This window comes from Lipotes vexillifer, unplaced genomic scaffold, assembly GCF_000442215.2.
Source record: "Lipotes vexillifer unplaced genomic scaffold, Lipotes_vexillifer_v1.1 scaffold374, whole genome shotgun sequence".
NCBI classification, from domain to species: domain Eukaryota; kingdom Metazoa; phylum Chordata; class Mammalia; order Artiodactyla; family Lipotidae; genus Lipotes; species Lipotes vexillifer.
Genome location: NW_006774696.1, coordinates 37,865 through 49,913, shown reverse-complemented (window position 1 = coordinate 49,913; position 12,049 = coordinate 37,865). Strand labels below are relative to the sequence as shown.

At 40.9% G+C, this 12,049-nt stretch overlaps 1 protein-coding gene and 1 pseudogene across 1 annotated transcript in view; both read left to right on the top strand.

Annotated features, from left to right (window-relative positions):
- BPIFC (BPI fold containing family C) overlaps positions 1-10,295 on the top strand; it is a 35,920-nt gene extending 25,625 nt beyond the window's left edge. The window contains exons 12-15 of the mRNA XM_007449432.1: positions 7,035-7,077; positions 8,508-8,571; positions 9,231-9,307; positions 10,173-10,295. Coding sequence (XP_007449494.1) covers positions 7,035-7,077; positions 8,508-8,571; positions 9,231-9,307; positions 10,173-10,295 — 307 coding nt within the window. The remainder of the gene's footprint in view (positions 1-7,034; positions 7,078-8,507; positions 8,572-9,230; positions 9,308-10,172) is intronic.
- Positions 148-2,631, top strand: LOC103077877 (pleckstrin homology domain-containing family B member 2 pseudogene; annotated as a pseudogene).
- Positions 10,296-12,049: the final 1,754 nt, after the last annotated feature.

Genomic DNA, 12,049 nt, shown 5'->3' with positions numbered 1-12,049 from the left:
CAAGTTAGATCAGATTCCTTTGTCATTTGCCTCAATGAGCAAATGAACATATTTCTTTCCTTCAGACTATTGATCTAACCTGTAGTTAAACTTTCATCAGTGCAGTTATTTGGTTGATGTCTGCCTTCCCACTAGGCTGTAAGCTACATGGAGCAGTGAGTGTGTTTGGTTTTTCTCACACTTGTATCTCTGGTACCTGTCCCAGAGCTGCTGTATACTGGGTATTCAATAGATATCTGTTGGAAGAATCAATGAGTGAATGAATGAACACTAAGCGCTAAGTGTGCCATGCTCTGTACTCAATCCCACGAATACAGAGGGAATTAAGACTGTATCTCAACCCACAAGGAGTTTATAGTCATAGGGCAAAGAGATAAGCAATCATTATAGGGGATTGAGTGCAAGGATTGATTTTCAATGTCTGCTATGGCCACAGGGTTGGAGGAATGGCATTGTGAATGCCTGTGATTTGGTCCACTTGGCCTTCATTATGTCATAGTTGCTATACTGACTCAGATTATGAAGGGCTTTTTGCCATGCTTAAAAGTTTGCACTTTAGCTCTGGTTTTCAATCAGAGCAGTAAACCTTCTCCAAAACTTTAAAAATAAACTACACTTTTATATGCCTGCAAGGTAGACATATCTGAGCTCCCTTTCTCCTCAGCTACTCTGTGGTTCTGTAATAAAAATTAGCTGCTAGTAGCAGGGCTTTAAGTAACAGGTTAGGTGTCAGGTGAAGGATAAAATGTCAAAGGAGTGAAGTCGTTCGCCACCTAGTGGTCTGAGTTGAGCTTGTGTGTTTTTCAGAACCTGGACAGGAAGAGTTTGCTCTTTGTTCCACCTGTTTCTCTGCAGTTAGACTTGTCTCTTAGTAAACTAACCTAGTAAATATGCCTAGAGACTAGTAAATAGATAAAAGTCATACGGCCCTAGTAGGAAAGGATAGTTGGTTTGCGGGAAGCTCAGGTGGTCCTAAGATAACCAATCATGGCTTAGGGTTCTGATGAAAAGAGAAAGGAAACTCACAAGTGTGTTCCATTTTATGTAGACCTAATTTCTAAATTGCTCTAGATTGCCCATTGTAAGAGGCAGGGTGACCAGGGGGAGGCACCCACATTTCCCCAGCAGTGCCTGCAAATGTTTGTTCAACTGCTCAGCTTACTTCCTTCAAAGATGCCCCAATGATTCTGGTCCTCACTTTCTACTAAGATCAGTTTGAGCCACAGTGCCTCTGATACCATTTCTGATCCTTGTCAGAATTAACAGTCTTTCTGGTTTTTACTCCTAGCTGTCACTTTGAATAAATCTCAAAACCTAATTCATGCTCACATGATATTGGCTGATAATAAGCAAACTTACCTCTTCTGTGAATATCTGCTCCTTAAATGAAATGACAGAAAGATTCCCGGAAGAGGTCACACCTGAGTTAAATCTTAAGCAAGTAAAAGGAGTTAACCAGCCAAAGAGAAAGGAGAAGGGCGATTCTAGAAAGAGGGAGCCACGTGAGCAAAAAGCATAGAGGCCAGAAATATCATAGAATATGCAAGGAAACACCTCAAGGTCGTTTTAGGGTCTTTACGGCCTTACCCACTCTAATTTTTGGAGACTCCATCCCAAAATATATTGCACATATGCAAATGCATTCCACAGTAAATATAATTTATATTTAACTATGAGTCAGGTTGAGTTAATGTGACTAGTGGCCATAATGTTACTTGTTGCAGACATTTATTAATTTTAATTTTTCAGGATTTTTTGGTATGTGTTTTGAAGCCAATATACTTTAAACTCAGGTATATAGTACCTGATGAAAAAGACAGCATAATGCTAAGCAGTTCGGAGTTGCTGAGTATAAAGTTCAAGGTAGAGGGCGTGAGGCAGTCGGAGCCGAGGAGCCCGGCAGCGACCTTGCGCTCCCGCCCTGCTTTGGTGCACGGCTGTGGCCAGAGGCTTTGCAGGTGAGGAGACGGCGTTTGTGAAGAGTGGATGGTTGCTGAGACAGAGTACTATTTTGAAGCACGGGAAGGAGAATTGGTTTGACCTGTGGTCAGATGGTCACCTGACCTATTATGATGACCAGACTCGGCAGAGTGTAGAGGATAAGGCACACATGCCAGTGGACTGCATCAACCTCCGCATGGGACACGAGTGTCAGGATATTCAGCCTCCAGGTGGGAAGGCAAAAGACTGCCGCAGATTGTTTGCCGAGATGGGAAAACCATCAGTCTTTGTGCAGAAAGCACAGATGATTGTTTGGCCTGGAAATTTACACTTCAGGATTCCAGGACAAACACAGCTCATGTTGGCTCTGAAGTCATGTATGATGAGACTGCCATGGCTTCCTCCCCACCTCCTTACACCGCCTATACTGCACCGACCCCTGAGCAGGCATATGGCTATGGTCCATACAGTGGTGCATACCTGCCAGGAGCTCAAGTTCTCTGTGCTGCAAATGGGCAGGCTTATGCTGTACCCTATCAGTACCCATATGCAGCACTTTATGGACAGCAGCCTGCCAACCAAGTCATCATTCGTGAGCGGTATTGAGACAATGACAGTGACCTGGCGCTGGGCATGCTGGCTGCAGCAGCCACAGGCATGGCCTTAGGGTCTCTGTTCTGGGTCTTCTAGAGTCCTTGGAACCTGGATGTGCATAGCTTCTGATACCCTGTGTGCAATAATATACTTTGCAGGGCATTTCTGTTTGTTATAAATGTTTTTAATAGTAGTTTTAGTAGTTCTTTTGAAAGTAGTGACGTCATACTTATAACTAATCCATATAAGTACCACAGAGAAGGCTTTGGACTGCTGTTTAGCTAAAACGTGGACTATTTGGGGGCACTGGCTCATTCTTGGAGTTTTTTATGGGACTCTCAGACTACCTTATTTGAACACACCTGTTTGGAAAGGCCATTTTCCTTTTAGAGTTAGGCCTTAGTGTTTAAGGGATAGTTTATTTTAGTATTACACTAGTAACATGGTGATGTATGAGTGAGTGAGTGATTAGGGCAAGAAGAACTGCAGCTGTTTTGTTATAATGCCAGACTTTGAAACCTCAGACCAGAACTGGCTGCACATTACTTCAGGAGTTGTAGGCTGGAACCTTCCTGAGGCAGTGGTGTGATATGCCCACAGCCTCTGGGGCTCTGCGGGCTTCCAGCAAAGCTGACTGCTCAGGATGATGGGCGGGATGGCAGATCCCCCCCCTTTAAAATGATGCCTTTTCATTTTATTTTTACTAGTTTGTTTTTGGTAGCGATCCTTGGAAAACATCTCAAATTAGGAGTAGACTTGAGTCTCAGCGTTTTAGGGCTTTATCATTTAAAACTTGAACAAGGCAAAACAATTACAAACAAGTGTGTGGAGGTAGATTTGCTTTATTCAGAGGCATCATGTTTTTCGTATTTACTTTGACTATTTTTATTGCCACTTCAGCCTACTTAGAGCTTATTTTTCTACTTGTTGAGAAAGTAATATTAAGAGAATGGTGAGGAAAGTAGAATGAGAGCCATAGTTACAGTGCTGTTTCAGGGGATTGGGCTGCATTGAGGATCCTCTTTTCCACCCTCTGAAGGCTGTTAAAGAGCCCGTTTCCTGTCCTGTGCAGGACTGGGGCTCTGTGGCTGTCCCCGAGCACTGGGGTGCGTGCAGCCCCCATGGTGGCATGGTTGGGGAGACTCAGGTTACAGATGGGAATTGCGGCCTAAGGACATGAATAACCTGCTCAAGGTATTACTCTACCTGATCAGGACACCGGCCTTGTTTTTATTCTTGACTCAAATGTTCCAGAGAAGCTTAAACCATTTAATTTGAGCCCCAACTATGTGTGAAGCTCTGGAAAACTGAGAGTCGTGCATTTCTGTTATTTCTTTATGTAAATTTTAAAACTTCAATTATTCCAGTTTTCTGCCCTGCATGCTTTAAAAAATGTACTTTTACAAAGGCAGTTTAGCACATTGAAGGTCTCTGCCCCTATATTCATTCCATGTGACCCTATTTTCCATAAAATACACTCCTAGTAGCACAAATTCTGTTTGTATTCTATGTGGCCAGTTACATACATAGTCTTTTGTTCCACTGATCAATGCACTCCACCTCTAAGGCAGACTTAAATAGATCTATCTCCGTATGAAACCAGATGCCAAATGAACTTTGTGGTGACCACAGGTCTGTTTTCCTAGTCAATTCTGTTGCACTTGTTGACTCTGGAGAGTCTGTTTCCACCTGAAAAGAAGTATACTTGGCTGTCATCTCTTTGGATGTTTGACATGGTGGAAAGTTGCCAGATGTGATGTGTGACAACACTGGTTTTGATGGTTAAAAATGTTACTTTAGTTATTTTACATCGTATGCAATAAGAATGGTTTTGTTCAGATAGTAATCATTATTTGAGCTGTATGCTTTACTTACAAAACACTAAACTCAGTTTTTAATGTTACATCAGGGTATTAATTTTGAATTTGGAGTTACTGGAACCACAGATACTGAGTTATGTCAGTGAAATGCCCTTGAAGCAGATGGTCTCCCTGTGTTCCCCTGGCTTCCCTCTGTCAGAAGGGGGAGAGCTATGGACTGAAGCTTGGGCACACGTATTCCCCAACATCTCCAGTCCCTGTCCCCAGTGGGGCCAGCCCCACTGGGCAACTATAGTTGAGTCTGGAAGTTCAGTGTCACTAGTGACTTGATCCTGAGAGGAAATGCATACTCTGTATAAAGATGGGCTGAGATACTTGATTTCCCTGGCCCCAACTCTTGTAGATGCCAACAATTAGGTAATCCTAAATCAAGAAGTTAGGTGAGTTGGAAGGAACTTGTTCAGGTTTAGTCAGTATTTTACTTCCATGTGTACTTTTAACTAGTTGGCCTTTGACATTGCACACATGCCAGTCTGCTTGTTTCTTAGCTCTGTTCTTTTAATTCCTTGAGTTAACTTCAGCGTCTTAGATGTAAAGAGAAGGGAGAGACCCGTGATTGTGTTTCAGATCATCATTCATGAAACGGGCCAGACCGGGACCCAAGATCTGGATCATGGGAGAAGTTCCTGTCATTGAGACAAAATGACCCACATTTATTTTCTGCATTAATTGTGCTACTGTGTGATCTATCTTTCTGCTTCCCAAGTTTATGTAGACACCAGCATGGGATGCAGTTCCATTTTTTTCCCCCAGGTTGATCTTTTTTTCTGATTGCTTGCCTGTCTCTAGTATTCTGTTGTGTCCTCAGAACCTATTTTTCCCTGTATATGCAAATTGTATGTTTATAAGTGAAAATGTTAATACATTAAATAATTGCTAACCTTAAAAAAAAATTCAAGGTAGAGAATGAAAGATGAGAACAGAGAGGCAGCTGGGAGTCAGGATACAGAAAGCCTCCTGTGCTGTATGAATCACTCGGACTTTATCATAACCAGGAAAGAAAGTTGAGCAGGAGAACGTCCTCGTCAGACATGCGTGTAAATGTAGCTCACTCTGGGGATGGTGTGGAAGACGAATTGGAGAGAATCAAGACTGAAGACAGGGAGTTCCACTGGAAGGATGATACAGAAGTAAGACTCTAGACCTGGGCAAAAGTGAGCCATAGGAAGCTAAATAGGGAAAACAAGATGAGTCAACATCGTATAATGGAAGGGAGCTTTGGGGTGGCATCAAGAGATCTGTGTTCCAGTCCCAAATCTGCCATTAATATTCCCCTCTTTGGACCTCAGTTTTCCCATGTGTAAAATGAAGGAATCCTCCCTGTGGATTACTATTGCTCCATAGTACAATTCTATTGATTACTATTGTTTCATATTACTATTACTATTGCATTGAACATCGAGTGTGTATGTTGGGAGGACTACCTGTGGATCAGTCCTTGGAAAAATGGGGAAAGAGGCAATGTTGGCCTTTAGCTTTATCATGAAAATTACAAATATCAAGCATCAGGACAGGCTGTGTTGGGGAGGTGAGGGACTCCCTGCTAATGGGACCTATAGCAAAGGCTCTGTATTTGACAAAGAATATCAAGGGCATTATGTGCTGGCCTAACTGTTAGCATTTCTCCTAGTTATAATAACAGCATTGATAGAGTGCTAAGGATATGCTAGGCAAAGTTCTAGGCATTTTATGTGCATTATTTCATTCAATCTTCATTATAGTCCTATAAGGTAGGTACCATTCTTATTCATATTTTGTAGATGAGAAAACTAAGATCCAGAGAGAGTAAGTAATTCTATGTAGTAAGAGGCAGAAATGGGATTCAAACTCAGGCATTCTACAGAGTCCCTATTCTTTAACAAAGAATATGCCTTTCATATCAGATAGCCATCACAGCTAACGTTTCCCTTATGTGTTCTGACTGAGCCACTAAAAAAAGTATACATGTAATACCTCCTTCAGAGGGGTGTGGCCTAGACAGAGCATAGAAATTAAGAGTCAAATAGGGTGAGATTTGTCACCTGCACCTATCAATTTCTGTCTCTGTGACTTGGGAAATTTACTTTCCCTCTCTGATCATCAGTGTTCTTGTCTGCCAAAGGGACAGTAATAGTAGCATTTCTTACAGGGTCATTATGAAGATTAAATTTTTGAATGTTTACAAAGCTCCTAGAATAGTCCACGTCCTACAGTGGCACTACCACCATCATCATCATCATTGTCATATTTATTAATAAGGGACCGGCCTGACTCGGGGAAGTTATAAGGTTGAGTTCAGAGCAAGAAGACCTAAAAACCGTTTCTTAAGAATGTTCTGCATTCCAAGTGGCCAACAGTAAGTTGCACATAGCAAATGCACTTGGGCAACCCATCCTGGTTACAAATCCAAGCTTTCTGCTACCCCTGCTCTTCTTCTTAAGCAGCAAATATAGGGGTAAAGATGTACTAGAACACTATGTTCTTAAAAGTTTGTGTCGTTTTTTTAAATAACGGCTTATTGAACTAAAGAAAAAAAAAGTTCCCTTTCCTTTTTGTTTCTTTGTTCCGATACGGTTGTTTTTAAGTCTTCCCTCCTTTAACTTTTTCCCATTGGTTTTTGTTGCTTTGTTTTGTTTTCAGATTCCGCTTCTCTTTCCCAGAATCCATTCGCAGCAATATTGAGGTAGGAATCAGAGCTCTCAGAGTCCCCATACAGGGGAAAATGAGAATTTTCCTATATAGTAACTGGATGATTGTTTTCTTTGCCTCAGATTGTAGGTTTTAACTTTAAAATTCTTTATGTAGCTACTCACCCACCAAGCCTGTTAACTATTAAACTCTCCAATTTACTTTTATCTATTCAAAAAGACTTTCAAAAGAACTCAAAAGACCTTTAAGACTGTGTAATATTGGGGAGAAGAACCCAGACATTTCATTTTTTGGATAAAATAATCCTCTAGAGTTAAATTTAAGATTCAGACTACCAAAGGATGATGTATAATTATTAGGCTATGATTAGGTTTGCTCTTCAAAGGATATCTACTCATCTCCTAAAATTAGGTCAAGGTGCCTAATTTTAGGAGGTTGTGTAGGTGCCTCTTAGGAGGTTCTAGCCTGGTGACCTCCTGGAAGAGGTCATCCCAACATTCGACTTGGAAACCCCCCTCCCCAAGCTCCAGGAAGATCAGCCAGATCACTAATTGGTGTCCCTACCCTCATGCCGCTTATGTTCTAGAGCACTGGTTCTCAACGAGGGTCAATTTTCCCCTCCACGGGCGTTTGGCAGTGTTTGTAGACATCTCTGAAAAATGACAATGGTATATACTGGGCATTTTACATAATATTAACTTGTTTAATCCTGATAACAACCCTCTGAGATTAGTACTATTATCTTCATTTTACAGTTGAGGAAATTGAGGCACAGAGAGATGTTTCCCAACATCACACAGTAAAGTGGTAAAAACAAGAGATAAACCTAGGACATCTGCTTCAGAGGCACCTGTGCTAAGCTTCAAAGAGGTCCTTATTATTGCTAAGCATATAGGATGCTTAAAACATATTCACTGAATGAACTGATGTTCATCATAGTGCATTTGTTTTTAATATCTAAATCTTCCCAGGGACCAGCAGTTTACTAAGATTATACAACTACCATAGTTTATTAAAGATAAATTGCATGTGCTGGTGGTGCTATTAGCTATAGAGCATAATATAATACAAGGAAACTCCTGTGGCCAGGGTTCCCAATAAATTAATGGAAGACTACTAATTGGAATATCTATTAGTCATTCAAGATTATCTTACCTGATAAGTATCTAAGCTGTTATGTTTGCTGCCACCGTGTGGTCCCTCTGCATTTGTTGTCACCATGATCTACTGTAGAGAGGAACTGAAATGTCCATCCTCAAAGAGGAAAAAAGATTAGGAAACCCTGTAAAATGGCTTCCCACAAAATAGCTTTCAGTGTCTGGAAAGCTAGAATATCTCTATGGGGAGATGCTAATTATTGCTTTCAGTTCTGATAATGTCTGGGAGAGTACATGTCCAAACCAGGTATGGTGCTTTCAAAATGCTCTGATTTGGCAACTGATTCAGTTTCCCCTTTCATTTTAGGTCTTGAGGTTTGAGAATATTCTGTCTTCCATTCTCCACTTCGGAGTCCTCCCACTGGCCAACGGTAAGGGATTCTTGGGAAACAATGTGATACTGACATTGGCTAAGTGTTGGGTATTGTCTGGGACAAGTTCCAGGTCCAGGCCTTGTTAGCAACTCTACTTGCAGACTCAGCAAGAACGGCTAACTCTGCTTGAGTTAAGGAGATTAAAACCACTCTCCTTAGGCAGTCAAGAGTCTCCTTCAGGTCAACCAGAAATGAGATGATGATCCTAGAAGGTGTCTCTGTGGTTCTTATGCAAAGACCACCATCTGGACAGACACAGTTTTAATGAATGAATCCTAGGCCTTCTCCCTACACTGCAATTGTTCACAAACTGTAGCATCTTGAGTTTGGCTTGGTTAAAATATGCTTTGTACTGGAGATCAAAATATTCTCAGGACCCACTAGTTAAGGTATTTTCAAAATACAAGTTGGACAAGTTGCCAGCATTTTTCTGCCATCCAAATGCCCATAGTTGCAGGTGCATTTTTATTAAGCACAGATTAATTAACCATTCTTTCAGGGAAATGCTGGGGACATATCAGAGAGAATGAAGACACAGAACCAGGAAGAATGGAAAGATAAATTATCAAAAAGTTTCTTGTTAGTCTCTTACTAAAAGGTTTACTAAATCTTCCATGCCCGTGCCCAATTATTTTACATCTTGTTCTATATTTTAGCAAAATTGCAGCAAGGATTTCCTCTGCCCAATCCACACAAAATCTCACTCGTCAATTCAAATATTGAAGTTCTTGAGGTAAGAATTGTCAATGTTAATTACCCCATTTCTTTTCATAGTAGAATATACCTCTTCCTATTTTGCTTACTTTTTGTTTTATTTTGTTTTGCTTTGTTTTTTCCCAGCCCGAGGAATTTCATAAATAAGATGTTTAACTCTTAAAGCCCATAATTAACAATGAAAAGCACTTAAACTTGAGTTTAAAAATCAGATCAAAGTGGAAAAAAACCCCATCAGACCAAGTCTGATTTCCCTTTGAAGCCAAGTTTATTCACACCACACTACAAGAAGATGCACTAGTGCACTGTATTTCATTTGTTCCACAAGACAACTTGTAAGGCTGGGATTATTAATCCCATTTTATAGATGAGGAAAGTAAGATCCAGAGAGGTGAAGTGGCTTGTGTCCTGGAAAAGGGCATATCTGAGACTAGACTGACTCTTCTGATTCTCTCAGTCAGTAAACTTTTGCCTGAACCAAGACCCTCCTCTGAGTTCAGGGATCTGTTGTGAGCTGTTTCCTGGTTAATCATTATTAACAAACTTCAGAATACCTTGTTTCTTCCTTTCTGGGGCTTTTTGGTTTGGGGAGATGAACATAAGATTCTGACAGAGTTCTCCAATCCTCTATACTACCCTGCACTCCCTCTTCCCTCCCCATGTCCCTTTCTATAACTGCTTAAGTCACATAAGGTGACAAGAATCCAAAATGGCCTGTTCCTATGTCTGAGGCACTCACAAGGGGGACAGGGGTTGGGAAGGGTATTGCACAGTAGGACTTGGTAAAGAAACCACGTCTCCCCAACCCCTCAGGCAAACTCAGACATCCTATGGCTCCAGGTGCCCCAAGTTTGATATCATCTTCATTGTTGCATCCTTTTCAGGGTTTCCTTTTGATTTCCACTGACCTGAAGTATAAAACGTCCTTAAAACAGCAGCCAAGTTTCCATGGTTGGGAAGCTCTGAACCTGATAAGTGGACAGTGGAGGGTGAAGCCAGCCCCTTGATTGCCTGTTTGGAGTCCACTCCAGGAAGTAAATGGCCCTTAATCCCACAGCTCCTGTAAACCCAGAGCAGGAAGATGGTACACACAGGAATTGTAAAGCCATTGCGAATTGCTGGAAGTTTTCTTTTTCAAGCCCTCATGGATGTAGAGGGAGGCAAACTGGGTGAAAGAGCTCAGTCGGGATGTGTGTGTTCCCATGTGTGTGGAGGGGTATATGTTTGAATGTGTGTTCATGTTTGAGTGCGTGTTGTGTGTTCCTGTGTCTATGAGATTCTGGGGCCAAGAGTGAGGCATGTACTTCTAAGGAGGTGCATGAGAAACTCTCAAATACAGATTTGCATCAGTTGTTATCAGCGGAGATCCCTTCAACCCCTTCAGCTCTCTAGGGTTCCCCCATCCCTGCATATTGGATTTTATGTTTTATATTTACTGTTACTGTCCCCTGTATTTAATTAAAATTGTTTGCTATCAATGTCAATTTTGCCTTTTTATCTGCAAATTTTCTTGCCCCAGATTTTTTTTTTAATAAAATAAGACTGGTAAGAAGAAAATTTAGTGTCCTTAACGTTAACACAAACTGAGCTTGTACAGAATTCAAGAATTTCAAGAATTTTAAATCCTTGATTTAAAAAGGGAATATGTTGTCTCTTTAGATGTTTCCAGAGAGAAACAGAGTGAACACAGGAAACTCTAGAAGTTGTATCACTTGTTTAAGTTTTAGGCTGTTTTCCCTTTCAAATTAAATGAAATGGCAGTGAAGAGTACTAAACCTAGATAAATCACAGTAGGTTAAGTTAAAGCAACCAATCAATGGGGCGAAATTGGGGCAGAAGATGGAGGAAAGGGGAACCCGTATGGATAATGTAGGAAATGAATAGAAACCACACTTTGCATTTGTGGTGCTGACAATCCAGTGGGGGAATGGAAGAGAGCTGTTTACTGGAGGGCTTACCAAGTGTCATTTCATTTAATCCTCACAGCCACTCTGTGAAGAATTATGATCCCATTTTATAGATAAGGAAACAAAGGTTAAAAGAGATGAATCACACAAAGCCAGTAAACAGCAGAGGTAAAAATTCAATCGAAGCATTTCTGATTTCAAAGTCGCTGTTCTTTACATGAGGTAGGATTAGAAGCCGAAGGCACTTAAAGCTCACTTATTACTGTGAAGAAGCGACACTGGATAAAAGCACAATCACAGAGCACTTAGTCATCACAGAAGGCTGCACTGGGAAGCTCTGGCTATCCATAGGGAACTGCCATTTACTCATCTTCGTATTGCTCATAAAATAGCAATAGATGCCCCCGTAATAGATGCCCCTGTCAGTGTTGTTGGGATAAATGATAAACTGTCACGTTTCATTCTTTGGAATGCCCTTTTCTGAAAGAAGAGTTATTTAATGTGTTCACAAATTCGTTCTGAAACATTACAAAATTTCCGTTGTGGTATTTATTTAAACATGTTTCTCTTTCTCGGCTGCAGACATTTCTTCCCCCTCACTACTAGGGATGTAAACTCCAAGCAGATGGATTCTTTAGAACAACTGGACCTGATCCCGATTCAGTGTGTTTTTCAGGGCTGGAAAACACTTCCAAAACGAAGGATAACGAGATCATACTAAAAACTACTGTACTGCATTTAGCTTAGCTTTAGCCTAGAGGAAAATGACTAGTTAACATCCCAAAAGGTAAACGCTAGAGGACAGTCTAACTTAAAAAAAAAAAAAAAAAAAAAAAAAAAAAAAAAATTTGGGG